This window comes from Vombatus ursinus, unplaced genomic scaffold, assembly GCF_900497805.2.
Source record: "Vombatus ursinus unplaced genomic scaffold, bare-nosed wombat genome assembly UNPS02014906.1, whole genome shotgun sequence".
NCBI lineage: Eukaryota > Metazoa > Chordata > Mammalia > Diprotodontia > Vombatidae > Vombatus > Vombatus ursinus.
The window spans coordinates 491,910-507,598 of NW_020954684.1; the positions used below are offsets into that span (position 1 = coordinate 491,910).

The following is a 15,689-nucleotide window of genomic DNA, read 5'->3' on the forward strand; positions in this document are numbered from 1 at the left end:
AAATTTATCCCACAGCCCCATCTTTCTCCTACATTGCTGTATCACACCAAACTTCTCCCCCACCTCCTCACCGTCCAAACTCTCAGTCTCTCATCTCTTCCTCACATACCCCCCATCACCCCCAAACTCCTCCCACCCCCCAATTCCGCCCCCACCTCCTTACCCTTCAAACTCCTCCCACACTCCCCCCATCTTACTCTTACACACCTCATCACCCACCGAACTCCTCTTATACTCTGCTGTCCTCCCCCAACAAACCTCACCCGAAATTTCTCCCCCATCCACTCCATCGCTGCCCCCCAACTCCTCCCATGTCTCCCCTCCACTCTCATTTCTCGCTCACATTCCATCACCCCTAAACTCCTTCCAGACTCCCCCTTTCTTTCTCTCCCGCCTGCTCCTTCCCCACTCCCCTGCGCCCCGCTTCTCGCTCTCGTCTCCCTCGGCCCCCCTTCCCGCCCCCCCTCCCTCCTCCTTGCCCCCTCTCCCTCTTTCCTCCTTCCCTCCTCTCTCCCTCCTTCTCCTTCTCCTTCTCTTCCTCCCTTCTCCCATCCCCCTCTCTCTTGCTCCCTCCCTTCCCCTCCTCGTCCCTTCGCCTCCCGCTTTCCTGTGCGAGTCTCCGGACGCGCGGCGGAGCCCGCCCGCACCCGCGCCGGCCCGGGGGCCTCTCTCCGGGACACATTTTGGGGGGCTGGGGAGCAGGCTGGGATCCGAGAGAGGGCTCGAGAGGGGGGCGACGATCGGCCCAGCAGAGGGGCGGTAGAGCGGAGGGCGGAGGGGAGCAGCAGCAGCAGCAGCAGCAACAGCAGCAGCAGCAGCAGGAGGAGGAGAAGGAGGGATCGGCTCGGGCTCGCAGGGGGCCGGGACCCCGGGCCCGGGAAGGCGGCGGTGTCGGCGGCGGTGTCAGCGGCGGCGGGCCCCGGGAGGGGCAGGCTGGGGCCAGCGGGGGCCGGGGCCGGGGGGAGGCGGCCGCGAGGCGGGAGGGGCGAGGCAAAGTGGGGAGCCAAGGGCGGGGGTCTTCCGAGGGCGGTCGATCGGCCAGGGGGGATGGGGGCCGCCCCCGCGGGGGCCCGGAGCCGCCGCCGCCGCCGCCGCGACTGAATCCGGGGCGGGGAAAGAGGGGGCCCGGGGCGCCGCCGCCGCCGCCCCCCGGAGCCTTGAGTGCCACCCCGGAGGAGCCTGCCGTCCGGAGCCAGGACCGGGTAAGAGCTGCCGTAGCCCGAGTCCCCAGATCCCTGGTCCCGGGCCTGCTGCTCCCCCTCCCCCGCCACCCCACCCCTGCTCCCCGCACACCCCACCCCCAGTCGCTGCCGCCGGCGTCTCCTCCATTTGTTATTTTTTTCGATTAAGGTTCTCCACCCCCCCCTTCGCCCCCACCCCCCCCCGCCCGCCCATTGCAGGCACTGCCTGTCCGGAACCTGGGGGGGGGCAGAGGTTGCGGGGAGGGGATAGGTTGTGGGGTCCCCGGGAACGCGGGGGTGGGGCAACACAGGATGAGGGGGGGGAATAGGAGAGATGAAAATGAAGAGAGCTTGGAAATGTCGGGGCTACAGGAAAGGTGGGAGAATCTTGGCAGGGAGACGGGGTCCGGGAGGGGGGTGGGGTGCAAGGGAGAACAGGGGATGTAAGGAGGAGAAACAGAGGAAAGATGAAGGGGGAAAAAAGGACTCCGTAGGGTGCAGGGGTGAAGGCACAGGAGGCTGGGGAGAAGGTGGGGTAATAGTGATGTTTGGGGAGGTTCACATAGGAAGGTCTGAGGACCCTCAAAAAGGTTTTTCAGAGCAGGTAGGTATAGGTAGCAAATGGGGAGGGGGTGTGGTAGGTGGGAAGATGAGAGGTTAAGGATAGACTAAACAGAGGATAGAATAAGAAAAGGAGTTTGAAGCCTATAAAAGCTGGAGAAAATCAGAGATTGGAAAGGGGGTAAGGAAAGGGTCTCTCTCTGAGGTCGGATGTTTTTGGGGGCCGGGCATGGCTTTGATGCTCAGTCTTTTTTTTTCGAGCTGGAAGTCATCTGTACCCCTATTTTCCCTATTCCAAACACATCTCCTAAGTAGAGAGGCATCAGGGTGTGGGGGCAGAATCTCCCAAAAACTGATCAGTAAAGTCAGGGGCAAAGAGTGAAATATCTGGGGTGTGGAGAAGGGACTTCATAGAGAAAGGAAAGAGGCAGGCGGTGGGAGTACTCATCAGCCTAGTACAGTAGCTCAAGCAAACTGGGTCTTCGGGTATTCAACCTGTCCTTCCCAGCCCCCAATTCCTCCCAGTGCCATCCTGTACCCCCCAGCGATGGCGCAGAGCTTCTTGTATACCACAGAGCTTCTTGTATACCACAGCCTTCCAATCTAAAGACCCTTAAGGGACTCATTCCTAATAAGGCCAGACACCTTATAAACCTCTTTCCCTGGAAGGCAGGAGTTGGGGGTGGGCCCAGTGACTTCTTGTTTATGGCAACTCTGGGAGTATTGGCAGCTAGGCTCCTAGATGAACCCCTGGGGCCTGCTCTCACTGGGACTCCACTGTTGAGTTTCCATGGCAGTGGGGCCTGTAGCTGAGTTTCTTCTTGGTCCAATGGGGTGGTCACGTTTGTGGGAGAGACTTGGTTAGACAACTGTTGGTGGCTTTCTTCCTTAGGGTCCTATATTCCCACAAACACCTACCAAGTGAGGCTAGCCCAATTTTTTTCTGGCTGTTGGGTTGGGCATCTCCATCTTGGGTAAGGGCTCCACAGGAAGCACCATCCCTTTCTGAATCAGCTTTCTCCAGTCTTCTGATGGTCCCTGCCTGCAGTAAAGGTGGAAAATTTACATGGACATTCACCTTGTTCCTTCTCTAAAGCACAGTGGGTTGACAGCAGATATGCTTTTGCCAAAATCACTTCTACCCTTTTTCTGTTGCTTCAGAGACTTTCTCAACTGGTTCCACAGCTATCCCTCCATTTTCTCATATACCAACTCTCCCTTATCCCAAATATCTCTCTACCTCTTTCCAGGCCAACTCCACAATGATTTTCTCCCTTATTAGTCGTCCTACCTGCCATCTCATCGACTCTATACTGATGGCCTTACCCTTTTTCCACCTTTGAAAGATGAGAATGTCCCTTCGGAAAGCAACAGGAAGTGAGTTGGTAGGGTTATTTGTAGGTTAAAAAACCCTGACCAATGTTTGGTCTTTACATAGAGGTCACATTGTCATTGGAAGGTTGCTGTAAGTGTTGGTTTAAGTTCTCACTCCTGTACAGCCTGGCAGAGCAAAGGACTTTAGGCCAAGGGTCCTTGAACTCTTCACACCAGGCTCTCCTAGACTGGTGCCTGGCTTGATTTTATTTTATATATATTTTTTCTTTTTTGTCAAGGCAACTGGGATTAAGTGACTTGCCCAGGGTCACACAGATAGTGTCAAGTGTCTGGTCCGAGACCAGATTTGAACTCAGGTCTTCCTGACTCCAGGGCTGGTGCCCTATCCACTGTGCCAACTAGCTGCCCCCTTGATTCTATATTCTTGATCCCCTTTTCTCATTGATTCCTCAGGTTTTCCTGTTCCCCTTTCAAAGTTTCATTGCCTTTGCTCATTTCTCTCTCTGTGCTACCCCATCTCTGGTTCTACTCCTTCACCTCTGAATGTCCCTCCCCTCTCTCCGCCCAGGTGACTATCTGCTAGGAAAGAGAAGGTGGCTCTACTATTTGATGCTTAGGAAAAAAGAGGCTCATATGTATTGAACACCCCCTACCACTTATCATCCAACCAAAGAAACGTCTGGGTGCGCCAATCAGGCTGTAATGTTTCTCCTTAGTGACTTATTTTCCTCTTCAAGGCTGCTCTTGGTATTTACTCATTTTAACTTGATTTTATTTGTATAAACATAGGGATAAGGACACACACTGGTGCTACCTCTAAATAATTTGGGGATTCAGGGAATAAGTTATAGTAGTAGTAGGCCATGAACAGAAACACCAAGAGAGATGGGACCATCTAGAAAATGGAGCTGACATTTGGCAAAGACAAGATGAACACATTCATCTTTGTAGTAGTTTTGGGTTGAAATTTACTACCCCCACCTTGTATTTGATTTATATTTTCTAGTTTGATACCTAGTATTCTGAAAATCAAATTAAACAACATCTAAATATTAATTGGCAAGAGTGCAGGTGAGGAAAGTATAAACTAGTAGCCAAAGCACCAGATGAGGGTGTTAGATGACCTTGGGCAAGTCACGTATCCTTCCTCGGCCTCTTTCCCCATCTGTAAAATGAGATGAATCATCTCCATTCCTCTGGGTCTTTGAAGGATAGAGTGAAACTGACTGAAAGAACATCTGTTAAGTAGGTGCTCTGTCTAGCATCTAGTTTTTTGGGCCAAGATGCTATGGGAGTTTAAAGATATTGTTAACATTGCCACAAAGCCTTGGCTGGGTGGGTAACTTCATTTTATGGCCTTTCATAGGGGCTAGCAACCTCATGGAAAAGAAAATAATTTCACTGAATTCTGAAAGGCTTTCTTCCTTCCCATTTCCTTCAGGCAATGGGCCAGAAGGTCAATGGCATAGACTGAGCATCCACTCTAAAATCCTGTACTTTGAATGACAGGAGAATTGACATTTATACAACACCTTGAGATTTCAAAGCACATTAACCTTTGAGGCAGATGGTGCAAGTATTATGATGCCCATTTTACAGATGAAGAAGATGAGGCTGGGAGGTTAAGTGCTTGTGGTCACATAGCTAGCAACTGATGACACTGGAATGCTGGGAAAGATGGTATGATCTTGTAAGGCAGTCTAATGAGGGAGATAGGCTACATACACTTAGGGGAGGAAATGTAACTAAAAACAGTGGTAAGTGAAAAAATAAAAATAATTTTTGTGGAACTATGTATATTCAAATATTGAAAGGTTTTGTATTGGTTATGAGATTTAGAGCTGGAAGAGACTATAGGGGCCATTGAGACCAACTTCCTCTTTTCACAGATGAGGAAACTGAGGCAGACAGAGGTTAAGTGACTTACCAGGGTCACACAGCTAGTAAGTGTCTGAAGCAGGTGGAAAGGTATGATCTACAGTTTTTATGGGTATGCAGACTTATTCTGACCCCTCAATTGCTCAATTAAAAACAGGCCGATGCCATGAGAGGAACTTGGAGTGGAGAACAGATTCATTTCAGCTCAAATATGACTAAGCATAGGGGCTGATAAAATGCAGTATAACAACATAAGGATCTGAGGCCTGTGATCAGGGTCTAGGCCTATGAATACCTAATTAGGAAGGGTAAGCTTATCAAAGATCTATCCATTGCTGCCTCCTCCCCCCAATAAAGCAGCTATTTTTTACTTCCTCTCTGGCTTTGGGAATATTAAGGGTCCAGAGATGAAATGTTTCCAGAAACTCTTTGCAATTCCATCGGGTTCCTTTTTTTTTCCTAGCCAGCATCATCCCTTCATGCCCCTACTGACTATACATTCCTTCACACTTCTTTAGGGAGTGTGAAGAGCCAGGTCAGTCCTACGGACTGGGGTTTCCTGCTTCAAAGTAGTTTCTTTGATATCTGAAGACTGATACCATCACAAGTCTCCCTCACTTATAGGCATGCAATGGTTTTTCCTTTTGTCTCATAGCAGATCATGGTGGTTTCATGTCTATCCATCAGGGTCTCTTTATGAAGTGCAAGGATGCTTATGTGTACATACTTGTCCCAGTTCATCTTTTACTCTAAAATAGTTACCATTAGTATGAAGCCCAAGCAATCCTTTTTCAAACAAATGAGATTTTGTCATGATTAGACCAGTTGGGTTCCCCTTCAGGATCCAGGTCTTGTTTCTGTGGTTTTGATGGCTTTTTTTTCCCCCTGTCTGGCAGGCCCTGTTGGAGAGATTCTAGGAGCATTCTCATTCTGAGGCTCAGTCTTTGGTGCCTACATTTGAACCCTGGGAGGGCCTGCTTCCTGCTCAGGCCTAAACTGTGGGGAAGTTGGGGGTAAAACAGCCATTTATGTATTCAGCCATCCAGGCAGAGGAGAATGGGGTCTCCACAGCTTGAAGAATGAAGACTCGACAGAACAAAGATTCAGTGAGTGACAGCTGAACCAGGGGTGTGGAAGTAAAGGAACTAGGAAGCATGAGTTTAGGGGTCAGGGAGGAAAGTTTGGGTTATGGGAATAAGGTAAGTGGAGAGGCAAGGAATTTAACCTGGGCCCTCCTCTCCCTAAGATGTCAATGAGGAGTGGACGGAAGAAAGAGGCCCCTGGGCCAAGGGAAGAGCTGAGATTGAGGGGCCGGGCCTCCCCTGGTGGGGTCAGTACCTCCAGCAGTGATGGCAAAGCTGAGAAATCCAGGCAGACTGCCAAGGTATTCTGTCCCTGGGGCCCTCTTGTTGCTGAGGGGAGGTGGGAGGGAGGTGTTCTTTTCTGGCAAAGGGGAGGAGTCAGAGTATGACACTTGTAAGGTATAACACAGAAAGGGAATTAGGGGATCTGAGAAGTCTCTCTCTTCAACAGAAGGCTCGAGCAGAGGAGTGCTCCACCCCAAAGACAAGCAAGCAGGGTCGTAATGAGGAGATCTCAGAGAGCGAAGGCGAGGAGACCAGTGCACCTAAAAAGACCAAAACTGAGGTAGGCGTCCACTTGCCATCATTTCTCCCATTTTCTAACCCTAGCCAGACTTCTTTCTTTTCTTGGTCCTTTCTGGTCCTCATGAGGAACAGTCAACAAGATTTAATCCAACATATATTTATTAAATCCTTCTATGTTCCAGGTACTTGAAATACAAAATTTAAAAAAAAAAAAGTCCCTGCGCCATTGGTAGCATGGGGGGGGGCGGAACACATTCACAAAAAGTGTAATACAATGAAGATTTGACAGGGAAAAAGCACAAACTGGTGGTGTCAGGAAGGAGATAGCACCAGAATTGAGCCTTGAGGTAGACAAAAACTTCTCAGAGGAAGAAATGAAGAATATACTGGAAAGGTGGAAGATAAGTGACAAAAGGGAACCTAGATAGCAACCCTTACCAGCGAGGGCCCAGCTTGTTCTTCAGGTCCAAACTCTTTCCTTGGGAGATTGGGGGTGGGAGTGGGATGGTAGGGTTTTAGACTGGAAGGCCTTCCTATGAGAAATAAGAGAATATTTAAAAGGTGCTCTTTCAAACTTAGGGGAATGGTGTTGGGTTGACAAACTGAAGAGGGGATCATAAATCAACAAGTATTTAAGTGCCTACTATGTGTCATACCCTGTATTAGGAATACAATGAAACCATCCTTATTCTCAAGGGGCTCACATTCTAGATAAATATTAATTAAATACAAGGTAATTTTGAAGGGTGGGCACTAGCGGTTGGGAGGATCAGGAGAGGCTTCATGTAGAAGGTTTGATTCTAGAAGTGGGCTTCATGTAGAAGGTTTGATTCTACAAGTGCAAGTCTATGTCATAGAAGTGAGAAGGGCGCATTTACCAATGCATAGAGAACAGCCAGTGTAAAAAGAAGGGTAACAGGGAAGGGTATGAGTATTTATATAGTCTGTTGGGTGCCAGGCACTGTGATAAATACTTTTACCGATATCTCATCTGATCCTCATAACAACTCTGGTAGGTAGGTAGGTGCTGTTACCATCTCTATTTTACAATTGAGGAAACTGAAACAGGCAGAAGTTGAGTGACTTGCCCAGGGTCATGTAACTAGTAAGTGTCTAAGGCCAGATTTGAACTTAGGTTGATTGCTGACCCTGTGCCCTCTCTTGGTAAGACATGAGATAGGAGATGAAGTGACATAAGAGGAGGAGAGGCCAGCTGAATTATTAGATAGATCTAGGTGCACAAGTAGGAGTAACATATCAAGAGGTACATTAGGTACCAAGACTGAAGTGGGTAAAGAATGCAAGAGAATGGATATGGTTAGTAAAAAGACATAAGTGGATATAGCACCTAGGGGATATTTGAGAATAGGCAACTGAAGGACAGTTGATATTGGGTAACCTCTTCCTTTCCTAGCAGGAGCTCCCACGCCCACAGTCACCCTCTGATCTAGACAGCCTGGATGGTCGAAGTTTGAATGATGATGCCAGCAGTGACCCAAGGGACATTGACCAGGACAACCGAAGCACATCCCCTAGCATCTACAGCCCTGGAAGTGTGGAAAATGATTCTGACTCATCTTCTGGCTTATCCCAGGGTCCTGCCCACCCTTATCATCCACCCCCACTCTTTCCACCCTCTCCCCTACCCCCAGATAGCAACCCCCGCCCTCCAGAGCCTGGCTTTGAACCTCATTCCTCAGTGCCGGCCACTGACTACCACTCTACCATGGAATCCCCAGGCCCTCGGATGTTCCAGGCCCCACCTGGACCCCCACCTCATTCACAGCTTTATTCTGGAGGGTCTGGGGGGGGCATCTTGTCTGGGCCCCCATTAGGTCCCAAGGGGGGAGGGGCTGCCCCTCCAGTGGGGCCTCCTAGTGGAGCTAAGCAACACCCTCCACCCACTACCCCCATTTCCCTATCAGGCCCTGGAGCCGGTGGACCACCACCTAAGCCACCTCCCACCCCCAGCGGGGTGGGTAACCCACCTCCTGCTCCTCCAGCTCCATTTCCTCACGTGGCACCCAACCTTCCCCCTCCACCTGCCCTTCGGCCCCTCAATAACGCCCCTGCCTCATCTCCTGGCCTTGGGGTCCAGCCACTGCCCGGGCACCTCCCTTCCCCCCATGCTATGGGGCAAGGCATGGGCGGACTACCCCCTGGCCCAGATAAAGGCGCTAGCCTGGCTCCCTCACCCCACCCCATCCCTCCAGTCTCTTCCTCTGCCCCAGCTCCTCCGTTGAGGTATCCTTATGCCTCCTCCTGCAGCTCAGCTGCTGCTTCTTCCAGTTCCTCTTCCTCCTCCTCGGGTCCCCCGTACCCGGCCTCCCAAGCGCTGCCCAGCTACCCACACTCCTTCCCGCCGCCCACGAGCCTCTCGGTGTCCAGCCAGCCCCCCAAGTACACCCAGCCCTCCCTGCCCTCCCAAGCCGTGTGGAGTCAGGGCCCCCCTCCTCCCCCCTACGGCCGGCTCCTGGCCAACAGCGGGAACGCCCACCCGGCCCCCTTCCCCGCGCCCAACTCGGGCCAGGCCGGCGGTCACCCCCCAGGCCCCCCGGCACACCATCACCACCAGCAGCAGCAGGCCCCGCCGCCGCCGCCGCCGCCGCCCCCCCAGCAGCAGCAGGCCCCGCAGCAGCACCCGTCGGGGGGCCCCGCGGCCCCGGCCGCCCCCGGGCCCTACCCCCACGGCCTCGAGGGCGGCGCCCACCACAGCCACCCCTACTCCCTGTCCCCGTCCCTGGGCCCTCTGCGGCCCTTTGCGCCCGGGCCGGCGCACCTGCCCCCGCCCCACGGCCAGGGCCCGTACAGTAGCCAGGCGGGCCCAGGCGGCGGTGCCGCCGTCACGGCCGCCCCGTCCTCGTCTTCCTCCTCATCCTCGTCCTCGTCGCAGGGGCCCTACCCTTGCTCCCACGCGTCGCCCTCGCAGGGCCCTGCCGGACCCGCCCCGTACTCCTTCCCGCCGGTCACCTCGGCCTCGGCCACGCTCTCCACGGTCATCGCCACCGTGGCCTCCTCCCCGGCTGGCTACAAGACGGCCTCGCCGCCCGGCCCGCCGGCCTACACGAAACGGGCCCAGTCCCCCGGGGCCTACAAGACCGCCACGCCGCCGGGCTACAAGCCAGGCTCTCCCCCGGCTTTCCGCACAGGGACCCCGCCGGGCTACCGCGGGGCCTCGCCTCCCGCCGGCCCCGGGGCCTTCAAACCGGGCTCCCCGGCCGTGGGGCCCCCGGGTCTGCCCGCACTGCCCCCGGGCCCGGGCGCTGCCTCGGCCGCCGCGCCCCCGCTCAGCGCGGCCCAGATCAAGCAGGAGCCAGCCGAGGAGTACGAGGCTCCCGAGAGCCCGGCGCCCCCCGCCCGAAGCCCCTCGCCCGCACCCAAGGTGGTGGACGTGCCCAGCCACGCCAGCCAGTCGGCCCGGTGAGCGGCGGGGGCGAGGGCCGCGGCAGGCCGGGGGTAGGGAAGAGGGGATGTCTGATGGGGAGGAGGGACGCCCTGGAAAGTGCTTGGGGGCTAAGTCACGCGCGTGCGCATCTCCCCGCCGCTGAACAGGTTCAACAAGCACCTGGACCGGGGCTTCAACTCGTGCGCGCGCAGCGACCTGTACTTCGTGCCGCTCGAGGGCTCCAAGCTCGCCAAGAAGCGCGCGGACCTGGTGGAGAAGGTGCGGCGCGAAGCCGAGCAGCGGGCGCGCGAGGAAAAGGAGCGCGAGCGGGAGCGGGAGCGCGAGAAGGAGCGCGAACGCGAGAAGGAGCGCGAGCTCGAACGCAGCGTGGTCAGTGGGTCACGCCCACCGAGGGCTCCCTCCTTCCCTCACTTCCTCGCCCGAGGTGGGAGGGAGGGGGAGGGTGTGGGGAGGGAGGGGGAGGGTGTGGGGAGGGCGCCGGAGTCACACCGCCATCTGCAGGGGAGGAGGAACCATTGCAACTTGGGAGATTCGATCCTAGTACTACATAGAGGTGGAGAAAGACTTGTCTTGAGTGTGGGTTGGGACCTGATAATTTGCTCAGTAGCAGTGACATTCCTAGGGTAATAGCAATAATAATAGTATTTATGTAGCTTTATGCATTTCAACTCATTTGATCCTCAACGACCTTGTGAGATGGGTGTTATTCCCATTTTACAGATGAACAAACAGGGTCACACAGCTAGTAAATGTCTGAGGCAGAATACCAATGCAGGCTTGATTCCAAGGCCTGCACTCCATCCACTGGGCCACTTAACTTCCCCTTGATAAGCTGTACATAGAACACATTTCTCACAACAATCCTGTGAAGTAGGCTGCACCTGTAGTATTACTATCAGTATATCTATATACTATATGTATACTATATAGTATCACTACAGTATTACTAGTAATATTGATAGTATTACTATCAGCTCCAATTTACAGATGAGAAAACTGATGCTCAGTCGGGCCATGTTGATAGTAAGTATAGAAGCCAGAATAGAACACCACATCTTCCTTGACTGCTTTTGATAGCATAAGCTAACTTGGTATACCCTTACTGGGACTGAGATTTCTAGAGATGTAAGATAGGGAAGGAGTTTGGGAATTTGTCATCTCCTTGCCAGAAAGCCTGGGTAGTCCCAGTGTCCCTTTCTCACCTTACTTCTTTATCATCTCCCTCTACAGAAGCTGGTTCAGGAGGGCCGTGCCCCAGTGGAGTGCCCATCACTGGGCCCTGTGCCCCACCGCCCACCATTCGAGCCTGGCAGTGCAGTGGCCACCGTGCCCCCTTACCTGGGGCCTGACACTCCCGCCCTCCGCACACTTAGCGAGTATGCTCGGCCCCATGTCATGTCTCCTGGTAATCGTAACCATCCCTTCTATGTGCCCCTGGGTGCGGTGGACCCAGGGCTCTTGGGCTATAACGTCCCAGCCCTCTATAGCAGTGACCCAGCTGCCCGAGAACGAGAGCGAGAAGCCCGGGAACGTGACCTTCGAGATCGCCTCAAGCCTGGCTTTGAGGTGAAGCCTGGAGAGTTGGAGCCCCTGCATGGGGTCCCTGGGCCAGGCTTGGATCCCTTCCCTCGACATGGGGGTCTGGCCTTGCAACCTGCCCCGCCTGGCCTGCACCCCTTCCCATTCCACCCAGGCCTAGGGCCTCTAGAGCGTGAGCGTCTGGCACTGGCAGCTGGACCAGCTCTTCGGCCAGACATGTCATATGCAGAGCGGCTAGCAGCTGAAAGGCAGCATGCAGAGAGGGTGGCAGCCCTAGGCAATGATCCCCTGGCCCGGCTGCAGATGCTCAATGTGACTCCCCATCACCACCAGCACTCCCACATCCACTCCCACTTGCATCTGCACCAGCAGGATGCCATCCATGCAGGTGAGGACGTTACTCCACTTGTTTTGTGCTCTTCCCCTACATCTCTCTAAACTAACCTTCTCTATCCTTTCCCATCATGGTTCTTTCTCCTTGTTTTCTCCCACTCTGTCTAGTTACCCTCCATGTCTAGTTCCCAGCCTATTCCTCCTGGCCTCATTCCCCATCCCATACCCCCCTGTAATTTGTGCTGTTAATCTCTCCCATATTCTGCCTGCATCTGTAAGGGTAATCCCATACAAGAGTTTCGCTTAGCCACTTTTATAAGCCCTCCCATCCTCACTTGTTGGTGGGAATTCAACCTTTTTCCCCCATTTTTTCTTTTTATATCTTTTATTGATATACTTTTATTTTTGTAACTCTTCCTAATAACCCATCCCCCTCAACAGAATCCTCCCTTATAGCAAATAATTACCATAAAAGCAAAACAAACCAATACATTGACCATGACTGAAAATATATGCCTTATTCAAACTCTTCTGAGAGTCTGAAGGCATGTCTTACTGGCTAACATGCCTTACTCTGAAATTACTATTAATCCCCATGGTTTCTTCCCAGTCCACTCTCCTTTCTGTCAATTAGTCAACAAGCTTTGATCAAACACCCACTGTGTACCAAACTAGGGGTACAGATACAAAAATGAGACAGTCCCTATCCCATGTATTCTCCAGAGTACATGAACATACCAGAAAACCTTCCCACCAAGGTCCCTTCTCTCTCCCACCCCTTTTCCCAAGGTTATCAGTGCTTCTGGGGGAAAGTCCCTGTGGTTAGTGGTATAGATAAGAGTGAGATTCCTATGTTTCCTTCACTTGCTTCCGTCTCAGTCTCATCCTATGCCCTGGCATGCAGCCCATGACCCAGCCCAGCCCCTCATTCCTTCTTACCCATCCACTGCCCGTAAATGTTGCTCTGTGCTTTGTCCTGACACCCTATCCTGCCTAAGCCCCTTTTCTAATCCCACCCCTTTTCTGTTCTTTCACCCTATTCCCATCTCCCAGAGGTAAAGCCTCTGGGTGTAGTTCCCTCTCCCTTTCCTCAAACCCACCAATCAGTCTTGCTTTCCTGGCCTTTTTATTCACATACCCCCTCTTCTAGTTAGTTACCTTTTATTTTTCCAAGCCTCAACTCTTCCTTTCTAGCTTTACCCCCCACCCAACCCTTCTTGTATTTGTTGACTTCATTTGGCTCAGGCTTTGTCCCTCCTCTCTTCCCTGTGCCTCCAGCCTCTGCCTCTGTGCATCCTCTTATTGACCCTCTGGCCTCAGGGTCCCATCTTACCCGGATCCCCTACCCAGCTGGGACCCTCCCGAACCCCCTCCTGCCTCACCCCCTGCATGAGAATGAGGTTCTCCGTCACCAGCTCTTTGGTAAGGATGGTGGATGGGGAGGAGAGAGGGGAACGTAAAGGAAGGAATTGGGAAATGAAGAGCTACAGGGAGGGAAGAAGAAATGCTTGGAGGAGGTGGGGGTGGGCGGTGCTGGGGCAAGCCAGCTGATCCGTGTTCCCCTGTTCTCCCTCTCAATTTCTTGTCTCTAGCCACCCCTTATCGGGACCTGCCAGCCTCACTCTCAGCTCCCATGTCAGCAGCTCATCAGCTGCAGGCCATGCATGCCCAATCTGCTGAGTTGCAGCGCCTGGCCCTGGAGCAGCAGCAGTGGCTCCATGCGCACCACCCCCTACACAGTGTGCCGCTGCCTGCCCAGGAGGACTACTACAGGTACACAGTGTGAAGCCAGATCCGAACCGGGGGTGGACCTTGGGGGTGGCTGGGACTGGGGCTCCCTGGCTTGGGGCGGAGCTGAGGGACCCCTGGCTCCCCAAGCCTGGGGAGCAGCAGGATGGTGACCAGGAATGGGGCTCTCAAGTCAACAAGCCATTTTTAAAATGCTCGCTATGTTCCAGAAACAGTGCTAAGCACTGGGAAACAGAGAGGCCAAAACGGTCCTTAACCTCAGAGGAGGGCACATTCACAGGCCTTGCAAGCCATTCTTACACGAGGCCCTGAAACCTCTCTCCCAGCAAGGGTTCTAGTGTGAATGAACCCCCAGAAACGATTCTGCCCTCACAAGAGCTGCCAGGCTTGATCCTGCCCTAGTCTGCCTAGAGCACGGACCCTCCCATTCCTTCCACCTTGGCATGTGGATATCCTGATCCACCCCTCAACACACACCCCACGAAACTCGAGGATAATACATTGTCTTCTCTCTTTCGTTCCTTGCCTCTCCTGTTCCTTTCCCTACCCCATTTCAGTCATCTGAAGAAGGAAAACGACAAGCCTCTGTAGAGCACCAGCTGTATACCCTTGTGATGGGACCAGCGGGAGGGGAGGAGAGCCTTCTCTGGCAGAACCAGGCAGTGCCAGAGCCCCCCTGAGGAAAATGAAGAGGCCCAGCCCAGAGAAAAGAGAAGACAGAAGTGGGGGGGGGGCGGCGCTGGATGAGGCAGGGGTACTGGGGAGATAAGTGTGGTGAGAGGCAAAAGCGCACAGCAGCACGGGTCGGGATTCCCCTTCCTTGTTTCTCCTTCCCCTCCCAGCTTTCTGGGGGGAGCAGTTGCCCCCTCCTCCTTTCCCCCCCACCTTGGTGTGATTATTTCATCTGTTAGATGTGGCTGTTTTGCATAGCGTCGTGTGCTGCCCCCGCCCTCCCCCCCAACCTGTGTGTGGCGCGCCTCCCCTATTGTATACCCCCACAATTCCTCCCCCACATTAATAATTTATATATATATATAAATATCTATATGCCACTCTTTAAAAAAAAAAGGCCCCAACCAAAACCAAACAACAAAAAAATCCTCACAACCCCCCAGAATGACTAAGGCTGGTTTATTTGAGGGGGGGGGGTTGGGTGGCTGTCACGTGGGAGGGGACTGGAAGTCCGACGGTGCTGAAGGTGGGGACCTGTGGGGAAGGGGTAGCATTGCCAGATTCTTCTTCTCCAAAAAAAGTCACTTGGAGAGTTCTTTCTACCTGCCTAGGAGAGGGCTGAAGGCACTGGCGAGGATAATTAGGTCAGCAGAGGTCTGGTTAGAGGTCTTCAGATGACCATCAGCTCTCCTTTACTTTGGGCTTTTCTCAAAAATGCAAGTACCTCTGGTTTACAGACTCGAGAAGGTCAATGGTTCCTCACCTTGGCAGTGCCTGTATTCCTACACTACCCAGGACCCCCGAAGAAAATCACCACGGCAGGCTTGTGGAATGGGGGCGGGGGAAGGGCCCTGAAGCCCCAAAGTCCATGGCAAAGGATCCCCCCCTAGGACTGGAGTAAAAGGAGTTAGGAAGTGGTTTCTAAAGTGCCACGGACAGAATGGTCACCCGGGAATTATCAATCAGTTTTGCTGGAGCTGGAAGGGTTCCTGGACATCTTTCCAAGTCCAGAAAGATCCCGCAGCACTCCGAGCTCAGGCTCAGCGAGCGGTGAACCCAAAGCGAAACTTTCCCAAGGATGCCAGCCTCCCTAGCTTTCCGTGACGCGTTTTCCTTCTAAGTCGAGGGGGGTGTGCCTGGACTTTTTGTCCAATCAACACCAAGAGTATTTGCATAGACTCTTATCAACACTTTAATGACTTTGGAAGGCAAACGTAGGTATATTACCTTAAGTTACAGGTCCTTGCTGTCAGCTGTACTTTACTTCCACATAACTTAGAGGAAAGAATGATTCAAACAACGTCCCCTCTACTCACCCTCACCGAAAGTAGAGTCCCCGGATACCCTCAAGTCACTCTCGACAGTACTTCTATAGTGTTACAGCTCTTTTAGAATTTGTCTAGTAGGTTTTCCGGTTTTTATCGGGAA

At 53.3% G+C, this 15,689-nt stretch overlaps 1 protein-coding gene and 1 non-coding gene across 6 annotated transcripts; both read left to right on the forward strand.

The window, feature by feature from the left end:
- Positions 1-1,132: 1,132 nt before the first annotated feature.
- On the forward strand, positions 1,133-14,666 carry ATN1 (atrophin 1). 5 transcript variants are annotated; one of them, XM_027843324.1, is made up of 11 exons: positions 1,178-1,202; positions 2,993-3,119; positions 5,852-6,061; positions 6,202-6,339; positions 6,489-6,602; positions 7,980-9,982; positions 10,115-10,337; positions 11,199-11,895; positions 13,119-13,262; positions 13,433-13,613; positions 14,147-14,666. In XM_027843324.1, exons 3-11 carry the CDS (start codon positions 6,035-6,037, stop codon positions 14,178-14,180), a joined length of 3,561 nt encoding a protein of 1,186 aa, XP_027699125.1. In that variant the 5' UTR covers positions 1,178-1,202; positions 2,993-3,119; positions 5,852-6,034; the 3' UTR covers positions 14,181-14,666. The 5 variants fall into 5 exon arrangements, with proteins under 5 accessions (XP_027699126.1, XP_027699122.1, XP_027699125.1 ...); XM_027843325.1 differs by lacking the exon at positions 2,993-3,119 and having other exon boundaries at positions 1,133-1,202; positions 7,977-9,982; XM_027843321.1 differs by lacking the exon at positions 2,993-3,119 and having other exon boundaries at positions 1,133-1,202.
- A 967-nt stretch (positions 14,667-15,633) lies between these two features.
- LOC114028994 lies at positions 15,634-15,689 on the forward strand. The gene has a single exon (XR_003567432.1). It is a non-coding gene; the product is annotated as a U7 small nuclear RNA (small nuclear RNA).

Coding starts and splice junctions, on each gene's coding strand:
- ATN1 (XM_027843325.1), top strand. CDS start 6,035: ATGAAGACTCGACAGAACAAAGATTCA. Junction 13,263..13,432: donor TCTCCGTCACCAGCTCTTTG/GTAAGGATGGTG, acceptor TCTTGTCTCTAG/CCACCCCTTATCGGGACCTG. Junction 13,614..14,146: donor GCCCAGGAGGACTACTACAG/GTACACAGTGTG, acceptor ACCCCATTTCAG/TCATCTGAAGAAGGAAAACG.